The sequence below is a fragment of the Notothenia rossii genome, assembly GCF_949606895.1.
Source record: "Notothenia rossii genome assembly, chromosome: 2".
In the NCBI taxonomy this organism is placed as follows: domain Eukaryota; kingdom Metazoa; phylum Chordata; class Actinopteri; order Perciformes; family Nototheniidae; genus Notothenia; species Notothenia rossii.
Window position 1 is genome coordinate 77,418,864 of NC_136904.1, and position 17,486 is coordinate 77,436,349.

Sequence of the window (17,486 nt, forward strand, 5' to 3'; positions counted from 1 at the left end):
CAAGCAAGTACTTGAGTAAACCAACTTTGTTACCTTTCCATTTCACAATTCCATACAGTATGGAAAAATATAATACAATAGCAGGATGGTTTATAAGTTCATGATTAGATAACCTAAAGAAGGTTATATTAATTAGAATGAATATTAATCAGAATCAAAATCATAATACCTTTATTCGTTCCACAGAGGGGACATTTGCATTTGTTACAGCAATAAAAGAGACAAAGACAGCTTAATAAGATACAATACAAAATAAATACATAAGTAGCTAAAGAGGTTTGTGTTAGTAGTTCTCAAGGAAAACGGAAAATAAAGAGAGAGCTTCTCTCTTATTTGTAGTTTTTTTAATCAAAGTTGGGAACCATAAAATATAGCTTTTACATGCGCTTTTACAGCACACATTACGGCAAATTGTGTTGTGCGTTCATAAACCAAGCAATACTGTAGTCAGGATTTGCCAAGGGACTGCGCGCGCTTCCTTTGGCTTCAGCGGAGGAGGACATGCGTCACATTTGTGTAGTTCTATGAATAACTGTATTGTGCAGAGATGTGGTAAGTCTACATGGCAGGTTTGCCTTTGCCTTTTTAAAACAACACACCATGCAATGCATTGTGACTGAATTACCGTAAAACAGCTTGATTCGGTAGCCCACTAAATTATGCGTCAATCTAAAATCGAAGGCTTAGCTTTGAAGACATTATAAACTTACACACTGCTGTCAGCAATCACAATATAGGACTGAGTTTCTGGGAGAAATCATCCTGGGAGGTATGCAAACAGGTTATGTGAAAGTTCGACTTAAGCTGTGTTTTGTCTGTAAAGAGAAACTGTCAAACTAGAGGAAATATTTGAGGAAATAAGCGAAAACACTATTGCTATCGCAGTAAGGTTTGTTTTAGGTGGAAACCACGATGTTGTATTTTAGTGTTGCCTCTGTGTGTAGTGTCCTGTCTGTCTGTAACTTTGTGTGGTAGTGTTACAACTGAACAGGTCTCTCTTGAAAATGAGACCTTGTGTCTCAATGAGATTGTACACCTGTATAAATAAAGGCTAAATAAAATTAAAAATAAATACATGGGGAACATCAATAAATTACTCTTTGAATGACACAAAGCAACACCAATGTAGGAATAATACCTCATGTATATTTAATTGGAAAACTTTCCCATGAAAGAAAAAGGTGGACTAATTTAAAAAAAAGGAGGAGTGTCCTACTTTCCCAGTGCTGTTATAATATCTGCTGTGGATTGTGAGTCAGTTGGTCAAATGTCATGTTTATTGAAAAAACATAATTATCTTTATTAAATAAATCCATGATGCATCAGTAATCAAAAAACACACAAAACACATTTATCCTAATTTTATTTAGCATGCATCTCACTAATATGGGAAAGTTAACACCTATGGATTGAAAAAAAACATTGGTTTGGTCATTCAAATGGTAATTTATTGGGGTACCCTTAGTGAAATAATGTGGTCCTTTGACTGACAATCTGTGAAGATTAGACATCCCTGCACGCAGCCAGTCAATGACTGTTGAGTATCCAAACTAAAACCAACTTCAACACTGTATTGTTGCTGAAAGGTTTGTTGAACTCAGAGAATGTTGGATTTTCAAATGTTGTACTGATTATTAGTTGAGAATCGATGAATTGGCTGTTAGTTTCAGCCATAATACCTTTCTTTTTCCTCCCTTAGGTCTCCTGTGTTGGCACAGGTTCTATTCTACCTTGTCCTGGCAGCAGGGGACGAGGTAGACAGGAAGCCCAACTTTGTTCTGATGATGGTGGACGACCTTGGCATCGGGGACATAGGATGCTACGGTAATGATACCATCAGGTAATTTCAAACTTGAGTGTTATAATCCTCTTTCCTTTCTTGTTTGTTCACTTATTGTCTGCTTTTGTTCTCTTTTATTATCTGATTTCATTTATTGTCATAACTGCCTGTTGCATTTTCTTGCAAGACAATTTTCCTTTCTGTGATAACAAAGAACATCATATCTTATTGCATCATTTAGAAGGCCAAGGTCTGTTTCTTGTTTTACTCTTATATGCTGCCAGTCATTTAATGTTTATTCATCTAATAATTTAATATACTCTCTTCTACATATTAACTTTACCTATTGTGCCTGTAGGACTCCTAACATTGACCGACTTGCTTCTGAAGGGGTAAAGCTGACTCAGCACATTGCAGCTGCTCCTCTTTGCACCCCGAGCCGGGCCGCTTTTATGACGGGGCGCTATGCACTCCGATCAGGTAACTGATCATCCTAAACATATTTTCCAATGCAAAATGGGAGAAAGCTGTGCATATTTGTGCAGCAATGTTTGACAATATGTTCCATATTTATGTATTTATTCTCATGTAGTTTAGTTTGTTCACTAGGACTAGGAAGCATCGGCCGTGTGCAGGTGCTGCTGTTCCTTGGAGGTTCAGGGGGGCTTCCACCCAGTGAGACCACCTTCGCTAAAAGGCTCCAGCAACAAGGATACACCACCGGCTTAGTGGGTGAGAGAACATGGCGGGGTCAATTATTCTTTGGTCCTTTTCATCATCTAGGTGCCTAAAAAGGGTATGCAGTGCAGAATGGCATCTGCTTGGTTAATCAAAGCTAAGTGTGAATGTGTAGAATATTGAGTGTGAGCTTGACCTGTCTTCTATATGATTTATAAAGTATAGGAACAATGTCTAATCTCTTCTAACTTGCACACACAGAGGCAATTTGAGAGGGCATGTTAGGTTCAACAACCTAACAAGCATTGCCAGGTGTAGCACACATATGGTTTTGCATTTGGCATAAACTGTACATCGTGCTATTGTGGCTGTTCAGATGTAAAATGCTATAGTATCAATTTTCTGAGCTGTCTTTTTGTTTTTGAGTGTGTACTGCTTAATCTACAGTATCCCTTTGCTCTCTGTGTCGCTGCAGGTAAGTGGCACTTGGGTGTTAACTGCGAACAAAGAGGGGACCATTGCCACCATCCCAATCAGCATGGCTTCAGCTACTTCTACGGCCTGCCCTTCACTCTGTTCAATGACTGTGTGCCCGGAGAGGGGAATGATGTCTTGGCAGACCTCCAGCAAGCACTTCGAAGTCTGACCATGTTTCTTGGAGTTGGTCTTTTTACACTGGTGGGTGCTTTTCTCAGTTGGTTAGTTTTGATTTCTCTCCTTAGAAAATGTTCACAAATTTGTATCTGAAATGACATAATTAGACACATAATATGATAAAAAGATGGCTAAGATAGGATATGTATTGGTTGTCAGATTAACTGGAAGACATTGGAAGACAAAGAGTTGCTCTACCCTTTACCCTGAAGCTAAATAACTTATGCGTAATCACTTAGACAGGAACAACGTTAGACAAATAGATTGGGAACAATGGTGGCAATTGTGGAATTCAATGTCAGTTGGAAACCTGTTTTATGAGTGAGCAAGAAGAAAACAGTGAGACTCAGTGAGGTCTTGGCAATGGTATGTACCTGTGTGATTAATAGGAACTAGCTGTGCCACAGGTAGAGCAAACAGCTTCAAAAGAGGAAATGTAAACCGGTACAAATAGAGAACTAATTTCAGCAGGGAGACAGAAGTCTATAAAACTATTTTCAGACCTAAATGTAAATAGTGCACAGTATCTATGAACAAAGGACACAATGTTCTTCTTGTTCACTTGTGAAAATCAGTGACTTCTTTAGAAATGGTTTGTGACGTCATCTAGTGGCAACATCGCGAAATTGCAGATCCACACAGGAATACAAAGTGTATTACACAATTCCGTGTTTGATACAACGCAGTGCAACAGTCCTGAAAATAATCCTGCAATAGTGGAATTGACAATGTTTGCTATTGGTGGAGTACATATCAGAGAGATGTTAATTTAGTCATTAGAGTTTTAAATTTTAGGTTTTAGTTTGCGGTGTTGTTTGAATGAATTCTAACTGGACATATGTTTCCCCTTCCCTCACTGCAAAAGTTGAAATAATGTTAATTTCTCATACATATTTTATACAAATAATGTTTCATTCATGTTGTTCCTGTGTACTCCGTTACAATGGTTGAATTTGTTGTGTGTTTTCTAAACATATTGGGTGTTTGCATGTGTTATGTGTTTGCAGGTGTGTGTCCGTATGTGTGGCCTTCTTGAAGTCAGCCTGTGGATATTGGTAGCACTCTTCTTTGTCAGTATCCTAGCAACCTCTGTATGGTATATGCCATTTAAACTCCTGCGAACTTGGAATTGCATCCTCATGAGGGACCAAGAAGTGATCGAACAGCCTATGACGGTGGAGACACTGCCCCAGAGGCTGCTGGGAGAAGCACAAAACTTTATAAAGAGGTATGTGTTGACTGTTTCAATACATACTATACCTCAATAAAATACATACCAAGTAAAAAATGAGGAATTTCTCCTTATGCTTCATCATAATTGACCCTAAAAATGCATTTCTTCTTCCCTTCAGGAATGTTGATCAGCCATTCCTTCTCCTCTTCTCATTGGCCCATGTCCACACGCCACTCTTCAAAACCCCCGCCTTTGCTGGTAAAAGTCGCCATGGTCGCTATGGGGATAACCTTGAAGAAGTGGACTGGATGATTGGTGGGTATATTGGCAATTGGTAACAATTGGTAAAAAATACCAGACTGATTGGCTGTCAACAACCTTGTGTAACATTTCTCACAGGCACAAACATCCCATCATCACTGGGTTCTATACAGTATGTTAACCACTAGAAATGATCAAAACTATTGGAAAAATACAGAATTGTCCTTTAACCATCAAGAAAGTCCAAGCAATCATATTGTCTATGGAGTTTGAACCCTATCTTTTTTCTAATGCCATATTATTATATTTTCTAGGTAAAATGACGGAGACGGTGGACTCCCTCGGCCTAGCCAACAATACCCTGATGTACTTTACATCAGACCATGGTGGACACCTCGAGGATGCTGATTCCATAACCGGACAGAAAGGAGGCTGGAACGGCATGTATAAAGGTACATATCCTCTTTCACATCTAATCGTCACATTTGTGATAAAGACAACCATATTTAAAACATTATTTTCAGTATAGAAAGTTGTATTTATGATTGTTGACCAAAAAATGTGGTTTGTTTCTTGGTTGAAATGCCAGTATATTGTAAGCTACATTCATTCAAATATAGGGAGATTTTATGTTGTGTAATTTCTCTTGATTATGCACCTTTTTAGGTGGGAAAGCTATGGGAGCGTGGGAGGGGGGGATCAGGGTGCCCGGTATTTTCCGCTGGCCTGGCAGACTGGACGCTGGACGTGTAGTGGACGAACCCACGAGCCTCATGGACCTTTATCCAACACTGAAATATTTGGCCAAGGACACTAAACCAGACAGGTGAAGATTATGTCTGCCTTCTTTACATTGTGTGAGTCATATTCATTTTATTCCACAGTTTTATTGTGGGAAAGGCTAAAGCTTCTGAATTTGTTGAAAACAACAGTTCACCAAAGCATTGTTTGCAGTTACAAAAAGAGGGAAGACAGGACCACACAATTACTCCTAACATGAGCGTTATAATGTAGGTGTTTGATATCCAGATAATTACAGTGTGGATCCAAAAGTCCCTTGTTACCTGTAAACAACTACAGCTAGAAACTGATTTAGCTTATTTTTCCAGCATTGTAAGTGACATACAGTATTCTTTTTTACTTTTCTCAGTTTTCTTGATAGTTATAATATGATCAATAGAACGTCTACAATCTCTTTCTGCATGTTTGGTTGCAGTAATACTGTCTCCTTTGCCCAATTGTATTTCATGCTTCCCCTCTTACCTCTTTTTTTATTTTTCTCTTCCCGCTCTCCCAGACAATCAGACGGCTATAACCTCATGCCACTATTGGAGGGGAAGGCAGAGCGATCAGAGCACAAATTCCTCTTCCACTACTGTGGAGTTAATCTGAATGCAGTACGCTGGCACCCAGCTGGAAGTAAATTCACACATGTCGACATACTGTAAAGATACATTCAATAAGTTAGAAGGGCGATGGAAGTTTTATTCTGCAATTAAAGTTTCCTTTGTTGATGCCACTGAAATCAAACATTACCTTCAGGCAATAACAAATAGAATACCACAGAAGCAAGCTGGAATAAACAAACTTGTTAGTACTCAAACTAAATTTAAAGAGAAAAATGCACCACCTTTCTTGTGGATGCCCAGGGTCACTGTCAACCAAAAATATTCTAAGGCCAATGCAGCTCTTGCCCTTTTTAAAAAGGTATTTTCACAATAAATCTTACAACAGATCGAGGAAGTTCTGTATTTCAGCGGTATCTAGAGTATGACTCTGAAACTGAAATAATGTGTTGTTTCTCCTTGCATATACAGTAAGTGTGTCACTATCATGTCAAATAACCACGCTGGATGCCGGAAGAACAGCAGTTTATGCAGCTGTAAACAACACTTTATCAGTCAATATCACACCCACTGAGGGGTTCATTGCTCAACACTGATTGGATAAAACAACAAAGGAGGCAGATTTCCGCTTAAAGGCTATCTATGAAACTGCAGGGAAATATGTGTGAATGTTATATTGGTCTTTCATTTGTCACAGTACAATTTAACATACTGTTACAAGTATATAAGTTACAATCTTCTGTTGTGTGTTTCCATCCAGGTGACTCCGTCTTCAAGGTGCACTTTTTTACTCCCAACTTTTCTCCACCTGGAGCCGGTGGATGCTATGACACTAAGGTATGTCTTTGTCATGGAGATCATGTGACGCACCACAACCCACCGCTGCTGTACGACCTTTTCCAAGACCCTTCAGAGTCCAGCCCGCTGACCCCAGACACTGAGCCGCGATATGCTGAAATCCTCGAGCAGACTGCCAAAGCTGTGGAGAAACATCGAAATACCCTCACACACCAGCAGGTGTCTGGTGATACTCATTCAGAATCCAATTCAGAGGCACACAGCGTTCAAAATCAGATGACATGGGAAAAGATTCTGTGGAGACCCTGGCTTCAGCCCTGCTGTGGGACTTTTCCATTCTGCGGCTGCAAAGAGGACACAAAGAATATTTAAAGAGAAAACTCCACCAGACACTCTCAAACTGTTGCAAAAAAACAAAACAGCTTGGGTTTAGTGTTGCTCCTCTGAAATCTATGACAGGGTTTATACCTGTTTCAGGAATAGAGCCAGATGCTATTTAAAAATGTTAAAGATATTACATGGAAAGGTTTGGCCCAACATAAAAGTCAATGGATTGCACCATGCAATTATGTCACCCAAAATATTTGAAATGTATTGAAACAGAGGAATCAATTTATATACTGAGTTCACTATGTGCTATATTACACTGTACTGTACATACTTGCAATAGTAGCCAAAATAGATGATGCCTCTTTGCATACATGGATAGGAAGTCTGTTGTGTCATTCATTAACCGAATGATCTGTGCAGTTGGTGCTCTTATTTATTTCCATAAGTAAGGAACATAACATGCAGTGCTTTAACTTTGTGACATAATACAATTGTATAAAAAAAATGCATACTCGTTAAATATTATTTGAGTGTATATTTTTGACTTGCTTTGTTTCCATCTCACTAAAAAATACAGGGTAATATTATTCCAGAAGGTAGTTTAGCCATTAGAGGGCAGAGTCAGACTGTGTTTGGGTGACAGTTAGCTCTGCTCTGTGTTTGAGAGAGAGTGATAGAGGGGAGGGGAGGAGGTGTGTGAGGTTGAGGGTGAGATTGCAGCTCAGTCTTCTCCAGGCAGGTTTTAAAGCTCTGTTCAATCTCTAAATATCAGGATGATTTGCATTTAAAAAAAAAGGTTACATTGTCTTCGGTATACACGAGCAAATGTGAAGCATATCATGTTTTGATATTGCTGTAAAAATATAATATTGCATCAGTAGCGATAGCTGGAGGTTAAAAAAGGAATTCCTTTCCTTGTGCATTTTAGTTTTTTTTAGCTCTAGCCATCAAAAAAATATCTCCCAGTAGTGATCTCTAAAATTAATCTCTTTTTCCCTCCTTATTAGCTTCTCCCTAAAATTCTCCCTCGTCACTTCTCCCTTCCTATTCATCCAAATCGTTTTGGTAACAATGTGATACTTCTTGATCTCAGAAAGGGAATTTTTCTTTATCTCACTCCCCTTCAGGAATGTCAAAGTTCAAGGTCAGCATCATCGCTCAAAGACACGGAGGCAGGGTGGTTGCTGTCCACCAGGGTGTCCTAGTTTAACCACAAGGACATCCTGAAGCGTCACAGATCTTTAGTAATGAAATACTTTAAAGACTGGGTGAACTTCTCTATCATCAGTGTCATTATCGTTGATTAACATCATCCTCAGCGTTCACACTGGTCTCCCTCCAGCAGTGTCTGGCTGTCAAAACATCAAAGTTAGCTAGCTTACAACCGTTCTCCTTCCTCCCCTTCTCCGTTTCCTCTTCCTCCATCTCCTTAAACTGTTTTCTTCATCTCCTACTCCTTCTTGTCCTCCCTTCATCCTCCCTCCAGAAACGTCACCCGCATCTGCAAGTGAGGAAGGGAATGTCATCATTATTATCATCACTGTAATTGTTGCCATCACGGTCATAGTATTTACTTCTCTCCATCCAGCAGAGCACCGTACATCAAACACTCCGCAAGTTCATTACAGTAGCCACTCCATTATATCTCGAACAGTAAATCATGCAGCCGACCATACATAACGACATTTTGCTGTACGTCAAAGTTAATGATGGCTATGGGATAGAATGTTACTGGCTGTACATCATGTCACACACACGCACACCCACGCACATTGCCAGGTACACACATAACCACACAGAAACATGCATGTGTGTATGGACATAGATGCACATGCACGGTTGTGCATACACATGCACACAGTATATCATGTTGTTTTGAACCGATCAGGGGCTTTTTGTAAAGGTCACTGTTCTCGGGAGATGCCATAAAGCATTTTTACAACCCTCTGTTTGAAAACACATAAACGCACATACAGCTAGAAAGCATGGCGGCTTGAACACACTGAAAATACCTCTGTCATATTAGCCATGTCAGTAACAGCTTGGGGGCTGTTTTTTTTTAATTAGTTGTGGGTTTGTGCTCACGGTTCGGGTGATGCTAAGAGTAGCGTTCATTAAAGAGCCGAACGTTTTTAACAGCAACATTGCCAGTCATCTGTTGCAGTATATCTTGGTTGGGGGAAGTCTGTTTTCTATTTTGGAAATTAGTTTCACTGCCATTTGAATTTACTGAACATGTCAAAACTAGAAGATGTTTGTTGTGGTCAATATTTGAAGTTTAAATGATTGAAAAACATTCTGGTGTTGAATTTTAATGTCCAACAGACACACACACCGCAATGTTCTTTCCATTAGGAAGGATTAGTGTCTTTGAGTGACAGCAAACAAGCTCTGTAAACTGTTACCCTCTTTCTCCATCCTTCTTTTTCTGTAATTATTTTGCTGCTTCACTTTTGTGATTTAATGTTTCACCGGAAGTCACTCCATCTTAAAAATGAAACACTACAAGAATAGCTAAATGTTGCTTTCTTTTTGGGAGTTCAATGAGAAGATTGAAATCACTCTCAGGTCTTTGCTTGAAGTCTATAGTTGGAGCTGGCAGGCCATTAGCCTAGCTTAGCATACAGAATGGTATAAGGGGAAAACAGCTACCATGTAACTTAAATATGCCATGCTTAATGACCAAAGCTGGCAAACATACTGTATGTCCTGAGATGCTGCACAGAAGTGCCAGGCAGATGGATTAGTGGGCAATTTACCCTAAAAACACATCGTTTCTGTTTGTGTTTCAGCTTTAGAAATTTGAAGCAATATAATATGTTTGATTCCAAAAATGTTGGACTATAGCTTTAATATTGGGATCACCAATATCTGTAGTTCCTTTACATTTTACAATTGTTTAAAAATAGAAACAATATGTAGATTACTTTACCATGATTTCCCCAAAAATGTCAAACCAAGATATTGTGGCTGGCAGACTCTAATGGGGAAATACCCTTTTTAACTCACCATTCTCTATCTCGAGAGTACATGGGAGGACTATTTTAGTGTCAAAGTGAGAAGTTCACAAGCTAGTTAGAGACCTACAAACACAGGAGCGGTTTGTTGGCTGTGGAAATGTGGGAAGTAAAGAAAAAGAAAATCTATTTATATAGATGAAAATGAGGGCATATTCTCCATGGCCAGTCAGGAGCCATATTAGTGTTATGTTTGGCTGAGGTTTTCTTAAAACCACAACTGACCTCTGTGGTCAAGCCATCACACACCATTACAATCTACAGTCCATGCCCAACACAGCATGTACTCTTTGCCCTCTCATTCCTTTTATTATTTCCTCAAAATGAAAGCTAACTTTTCTGCAGTGGGTTGAAAGGCCCCAGAGAAACATAATAGGGAACTACACCAATTTAAAAAGTTTAAGTATTAAAGGAATAGTTTGCATTGTTCATCGTGGGGTTGTATGAGGTACTAAGTCAGTGTATCACAGTAAATATAGGCCCAGTTTGGTGAAAAATACAGGTATTATGGCAGGGAAGTGAAACAAGGTTCTGCTGTGGATAGGGACAGCAGCAACACTTTTTTAGCAACCTCAAAGAGAGTCCACGTAAAAATATCTCAGTTTGAGCCTATGCTATATTTTGATGTCAGAGCCTTTTCTGCAAGGGAACCAAACCTGTTATCTATCTCTCTTCAAAGCGAGCAGATTAATTTAGCAAGAACATTAATGTTGACTTGCACAAGTTACTGGTGCACTGCTGCTTAAAGGGTTAGTTAGTTTGTTTTATTGTGTGACTTTTGTGTTTTGAAGGGTTTCATTCTCAAGCGGTGAACATTTTCTAAATATTGCCTACGGTTAAAACTGACATTGATTTTTTTAGGTGGATCTTTTTCTAGGTGCGCCTTTTTTTTACACCAAAGACTGTCCACAGCTGTGCATTACGTTGGTTCCCTCACGGTACACCAGACAGCTTATCCAAACTGGTGGCCCTGAAGACCACCATGTACTGTAGGCATTACATTTTGGATAAATACCTTAAAAGGAAAATGATTTCACAGATGTAAGATTTCTGAAGAACACGCTGTATACAACTTAAATTCCTCCACCACTTATTTATCTTACATTCTTTAACAACCTGTCAAAGACACATTTTGAGCCACTATCTATTTACCAATATCTGTTTCTCTATCTGTCCAGAGTAACTTACTTTTTCTCACCTGCTGTACCACAATCGATTGTTTTTGCAAAGCACCATTGAGAGGGAACGAGACAGAGTGTGTAAGGTGGTCAATAAATTAAGCTTTTAAAGATCACAACAGAGGTGTTTATGCTGCTATTAATGCCAAATAGATTTGTGTGAGTGTGCATGCAGACAGTATACTTCTTTATTTGTAGGGACACAGTGAAGAGATAAGAATGTGTTTGCATGTGTAGCTGTGTGTGTATTTATACCATGGATGTCAGTGCAGCAGAGGCAGATGTCCCCGGCATATACGTATTAGTTTGTGAGATTATATATGTGCGTGTTTCCAGCAGCACTGGGACAAATTATTACAGTGTGAGATAGGCTCTGGGGGATGACATTTTTTCCCTGCTGGGGAACTTTCACTATACACAAACACACACCACTAACTGACTCTAAGCCATTCTCAATCTCTGCATGTCTGTCTTCTGCTCTTGTATCTAAATGTAGATCTAACTCTGATTTCTGAGACCTGTGGGGAAATCGTATTGCAGACCCCTGCTGTGTTTTTGTGTATTTGTGTGTTTAGTGTGGTGTGTCTTTGGTGTAAGTAGTAGTGTTTCATGTTGTGTACCATATGGTCAATATTAGCCCTCACAGGCGGACAGAGCCTCGGGACTGCACACACACATTTACACATGTACACTCCTTTGCAGATATAATCGAACTACAAAATGTAAACATGTTTAAACACCTTTTCTCACTTAAAGTAACACAAATGCACTTTCACAGTCACAAAAACACACACCACCCCCCACAAGCTTTTACATTCAGCCCCCCTCTTAACTGACAGGAAGTGTTTAGTGAGGTGGGGTTTGATGAGGAACAGATAGCTAAATAACAAGGCTAATGGGACAATTGTAGCCTATTATACTCATACGCCCACACCCACACCTATACAGAGTTCTCTCTTCCTGTCCTCTTAAACTGACAGAATGTGGCTCCAGCACCCTCATCTGTTTTTTAGTTTAGCACTGTAGAGCAACAGCTTTCAGGCATTTTGATGCCGGGGCACGCTTTGATTCAGAGGTTGAAAAAAAAGACCGACTGCAGCAAAATGCTAAATTACCCCCGGTTATAGGATGCATCAGAGCGGTGTGTGTAATTTAGGGGAATTACAGCTTTTTAAAGTGAGACGCACTCCCACATCTGACACCTCCATCTACAAGCACACACACTCAAGCACAGACACATTCCCGTCTTCTCCAACCTAGACTGCAGATGAACGGTGATGTTAGTCAATATGTACAATTGGCTTTTTGAACTACATGCATAGCCTGTATATCCACTCATCCTACAGAGTCATTACACAAGTTTTCATTTTCTTGTCTTAGACTTTTTCTTTGTCTGAGCACTCAGTGTAGCCTGACATGAATTATGTCAAAGAATATAACATGTTTGGTGGAAGTCTCAGGGTTATTGGTTGGATGATTTTGTACTGTAATGGCACTCTAAAATGAGAACAAAAGCAAATCTGATTAGCTTTCATGTTTGAACTCAGAAAGGGTAGGCAGAAGAAAAAATAAAAACTGGCAAGCTACACCACCTTGGAAATTTTTCAATGAAAGAACATACAGTACTTGAAAATGTGTGACACTAATTATTATTAAGCAAATTTGGATAGGACTCTGGGCGCAAAGTCTCACTTAAGTAAAGACATAATACAATTTAGTTATAGAAATTAAACCAAGAGGAAGAACTGAAATGTCTGCAGGAAGAAAAAGCAAACGGATTACATTTAAAAGTAATTTATTTGTTAGAGTTTGTATTAAAAACTGTACACCGGTACTTAACCGTATTATTACCTCAAGAGCGGAACGTTTCCTCTTGAACGGATTTAAATACAATTCAAATCAAACAGAATATTGAAAGATTAGCAACAAAAGCATATTGTTAACAGCAAAAGCACCAAATTCCTGAGAACATGTCTTAAATATAGACCTTAAGTGCTAGTAAGAACAGCTGAAACCAGTTTGAAGCACAGCTACAGGAACAGATATTCCCTCAATAACTCATCATGACAGGCTCTAGGCTGGTGAGGAGCCGAGCGATAGGACAAGGAGCAGGCATGAATAATGGAAACATGGTGCGATGGTCAGCGGAAGAGGGAGGGGTGGTGTGTGATGGAACGAATCATGGTGGGAATAAAAGGTCGGAGAATGGAGCCTGAGCAATAGGAGGAGTGCAGGGTGTGACCAACATTATACAGACTTGCTGATGACAAATTGAACCAAAATGTATTTTTTCCCTCATAGGAGAGTTACAGCGGGAGAGAGGGAGAAAGAAAGGGGAGGGAGCAAATGGATTCTTGTCATACTGTTTCATATCGTATGAAAGGGATATTGACAGATAAATGAACAGGTGGTGGAACTGAGAAAAACACTCACACCGCAATGATTGGCAAAGAAAATCAGAGGAGACAGGTTGAAGTATGTGAGCAGGAGGGAATAATTGCAAGACGCTGATCAAAACCTTAAGGGTCTGACTCTTTGAAAGTCGCAATAGAAAAGAAGAATGGCAGCAGGGGGAAGATGATGCTTCTGAGATAGACTGAGAAAAGTGTCAATATTACAATGCCCCTGGTCACACAGGGAGGTGTTTTATATATTGGTGTGGACAATCTTTTATGGCACAACCCTGACCTTCACCTAATGGAAGTCTTTGGGGATTAATGGAAGCACAGAGTCCTATTTCAGCCCAATATAACAAACCTCTGCAGGAAGGTTTCATAAATGGAAGCACTCCCAGATGGCCGGAAGCTGTTTTGGCAGCATAGTTATGCCCATGGCTATGGTTTGCCCTGTTCAAAAAGAGCATACATATGGGTGTAATATTTTGGGGTGCTAGACTTTCACCATGCAGTGTATCTGTGCGGGTCACTCTGTACAGGGGAAATAAAAGGACAGAGAGAAGGGATGGACGTTTGGACTGGGACATCTCATCTTGTTGAAGAAAGAGAGCTGACAAGAAAGATCGAAGGAGTGGGAAGGAGAAGCGGCGTACTTGAGAGATGGCTGAAGACTGATAGAAGTATCTGTCAGGAGAGATGTGAAGAGGAGAGGAAGATGAACCGAGGGATGAGGTAGACAGAGAGAGATGAGTGAGGCAAAGAGGAGAAGGGACATGAAGAGAGATAGAGGGGTTCAGAGGGCATAATAATGACAAAACGACAAGAGGATGATCGAAGCATGGGTCATGTTTACCCACCGGAGAGGGAGACTAAGAGAGATGGCGCAGAGTCCTGAGGGGGAGAGGCGACAGCAGGCTGAAGGGTCACTCTGTTTACGTGGAGAAGGAGAGATTGAGGGATATTGATGTGAGGGGAAGGAGAGAGATGAAGAGAGACAGCTTGGGATGGAGAGTGGGCCTCTGGCTCTGAGAAGAGAAAAGGATGATGAAGCGAACAAGAGACAGCAACGATGAGAGCCTGAGAGGGGGGAAATAGTCACAGATAGAATAGTTGCGAGGGGAGAGAAGGGGAGAGAGAAGTTGAAATCCAATAAGGACATTAAATCCACTGCACAGATGCAGTTCTTTGATGTCCAGAGTTTGCAGCAAACATACTATTCGTTATCCAGATGCTGGGATTGAAAGAAAAGATGGAGAAACATGAGTGATTTGTCTGTTTGTTAGAATGGACAGGTACAGATAAAAAGAGATAGATGGATGGATCGCAAAGTCATAGAGGGTCCTGGAGATAGGAAAGAAAGAGATGAAGGAATCGTCTACAAGTATTCTGTCAGATCCTCTTCTTGACTGTGAATGAGGAGAAGATTAAGATGAGGAAAAAAAGAAAAAGTCTGGAACTTGATGTAGAGACAATGCAACCCTTACTGCTACACTGCCAAATGGAGACTTAAGAACCAAGTTTCTTAGTAAAATATCATGTGAATCAAAATGAAACAGATTCAATACTGCTCGGGTGAAAACATTCAATGCCATAAAAGTAGGGTTTTAAGTGTGAGCATAAGGACCAAACTGGAAACAAGCCTTGGAGCTTTTTTGTCTTATCCTGACTTTTTATTTAAGCAATGCCCAGGATGAGCTAGTGTTGTCTTTAAAATAAATGTGTCTAAAATAATCAATCAATCAATCATTGTCAGAGCCCAAGGGAACATCTTTAACTAGATCTCCACAGTTTTCGCCTTAGGAAGCTGAAATGTGGCTACAACGGCCATTTTGTCCAAGTTTGTGCATGGATATATGGGCATACATGGTAGCAGCTGTTGTACATTTGCTCTTGTTTCTTACATACTAAGTTAATATATCTACACTGTTAACTTTGTGCAACATCCTTAAGCTATATTGCACTCATGGTCACGCCAGGAACGATGTGTCAGAGTAGTGACTTCTTCTCTGCAGAGAGAGTGAGTGAGGGCCTAAGGTGACAAACACATGAGTGAGAGAGACAACGGAGAAAGTGCTGAGTCACTCTGTTGGGAGGAAAATGGCGGTAATGAGCGAGAGCAAGGCAGCAAGGCGTGGGTGAGAAGAGATAAAAGGGATGAAGTGTGATGCAAGGGAAACGATGGAGCAAGAGAGAGAAAATGGGAATGGGAAAATGAGGAAAAAAGAAGAATGTTAATAGAGAGATGAAGGGAGTGGTGCGAGTGAAGTCAGGCTTTTTCTACCATTAAACAAATGTAGGTCATCCCTTTTTTAGGGCTAAAGGAACACCTGTTTCTTACAGATAATGACATGATGGAATGTGCCTCCAGTGTATGTGTGTGTGGGTATATGTGAGTGCTGTTGTCCTCTAAATTGAACAACCAAATAGCCTGTCATTTTCTTCTATATTAACCCATATGAACGTTTTTTGATCTCTTCCCCCTATTCCAAAACCTCCTGAAGACACACATCTTTCAAAAATATAATCATGAATAAAGTCTTTAATTTTGTTTTGGCTGAGTAGTTTCCTGAAACAGCTGGGATCTATAATTGTTATTAAATGTTTCTTAAATAGGAGCGGTAATGGATTTGTTGGGATTATTTTTCAGTATAAATAACCATTTGGTGAGCGAGTGAGTATTTATTGCAGTAGGACCAGTTACATATAGTCAAATAAATGACTCCAGAGAGGGAATTCATCAGGATAAAAGAGAAAAAAGTAAGGCCAAGATGGCCTCAGCGTAAACTCGCAGCCGTATACAGCAGTGAGTTTCAGTAAACAACTCAGGAGGAGGTACTTCTACATTTTTTTAATGTTGAACAATACTGGGCAAAGAAACAATTCTTCAATATTACATTACTTTCCTGAGGCCTTTTGTTTCATGTCATATTCATGCATTATTTTTCCTTCAGTGTGTCTTACTCTTGGACCTAAATGATTCTCTTGTACACTATGTGCAATGGCTTCTAGGCTAAATATAATTCAAATCTGTAAACATAATCAGATAGTATTCAAAGTAATGGGCTTAACAGATTTCCCCTGTGTTAAATTTACAACAGAGTCGTGTACCCGTGATGACAGCATGGAGAAATGTAAAGCCATGGTTGGGCACAGAGGTGTTATCACTGTGATCTGTTATCCTCATTAAAAACTAAACTGTATCATGTGGATTGTGGCATCTCTCCCTCATCTAACAACATTCAAATTGATGCAGTTCACTAGAAATACAAAATAAAAGTGCCTGGCAAGTTGAAAACTACAACCAACCCCACACAGTAATCACATTAAGTTTTAAAAAGGTATTTCCAGATATCTGTGAATTAGACCAATACTAAAAACATGGAAATACTGCCACACCTCATGCACCCTCTGTGTGAGACAAGAGCCCAGTCTGCTCTGATTGGTTAGCTGGCTGTCTCTGTTTTGATTGGTCAAACGCTTGAGCTGTCTCACCCCTTAGCCTATCAATGTGTTGGAGCGCTAGCCAATAGTAGTGCAAGTGTTACATAGCGATGTCATTATGTTACAGAGGTTAATACATGAGGGAACTTTGGGAATGTAGCCTTTGCAGACCATTTCCATGCACAACAAAATAATATAACAGATTAAAGGGAGGGGAAAACCTCAAAACGCATAATCGCCACTTTAACAACAAACTCATACATACATTTTATATGTATTTAGAGGGATTCCATCACTGACTCCCATTAGGCAGGAAACTGCTGCTGCACTGCTTTCTGTGTCAGGAACATTAAGGCGTGCCGCACCTCTGACCACACTATGCTAACACAGGTGTTTTTGCTATTGCCAGCTAATTAAAAACACTTGCCTCTTG

At 39.8% G+C, this 17,486-nt stretch overlaps 1 protein-coding gene across 3 annotated transcripts; it reads left to right on the forward strand.

Moving 5' to 3' along the window:
• The first annotated feature begins 430 nt into the window (after nucleotides 1–430).
• arsh (arylsulfatase H) lies at nucleotides 431–7,546 on the forward strand. Of its 3 annotated transcripts, none has more exons than XM_079666546.1 (11): nucleotides 431–552; nucleotides 1,700–1,840; nucleotides 2,139–2,260; nucleotides 2,378–2,512; nucleotides 2,934–3,136; nucleotides 4,120–4,340; nucleotides 4,465–4,601; nucleotides 4,862–4,999; nucleotides 5,214–5,373; nucleotides 5,845–5,966; nucleotides 6,654–7,546. In XM_079666546.1, exons 1-11 carry the CDS (start codon nucleotides 548–550, stop codon nucleotides 7,061–7,063), a joined length of 1,794 nt encoding a protein of 597 aa, XP_079522672.1. In that variant the 5' UTR covers nucleotides 431–547; the 3' UTR covers nucleotides 7,064–7,546. The 3 variants fall into 3 exon arrangements, with proteins under 3 accessions (XP_079522672.1, XP_079522673.1, XP_079522674.1); XM_079666547.1 differs by having other exon boundaries at nucleotides 2,390–2,512; XM_079666548.1 differs by lacking the exon at nucleotides 431–552 and having other exon boundaries at nucleotides 1,705–1,824.
• The last annotated feature ends 9,940 nt before the right edge of the window (nucleotides 7,547–17,486 follow it).

What these genes read in the sequence shown, in the direction of transcription:
- arsh (XM_079666546.1), top strand. An exon ending in ATACACCACCGGCTTAGTGG is followed by an intron (nt 2,513 to 2,933) that starts GTGAGAGAACAT and finishes GTGTCGCTGCAG; the next exon opens with GTAAGTGGCACTTGGGTGTT. An exon ending in GCACAAAACTTTATAAAGAG is followed by an intron (nt 4,341 to 4,464) that starts GTATGTGTTGAC and finishes TCTTCCCTTCAG; the next exon opens with GAATGTTGATCAGCCATTCC.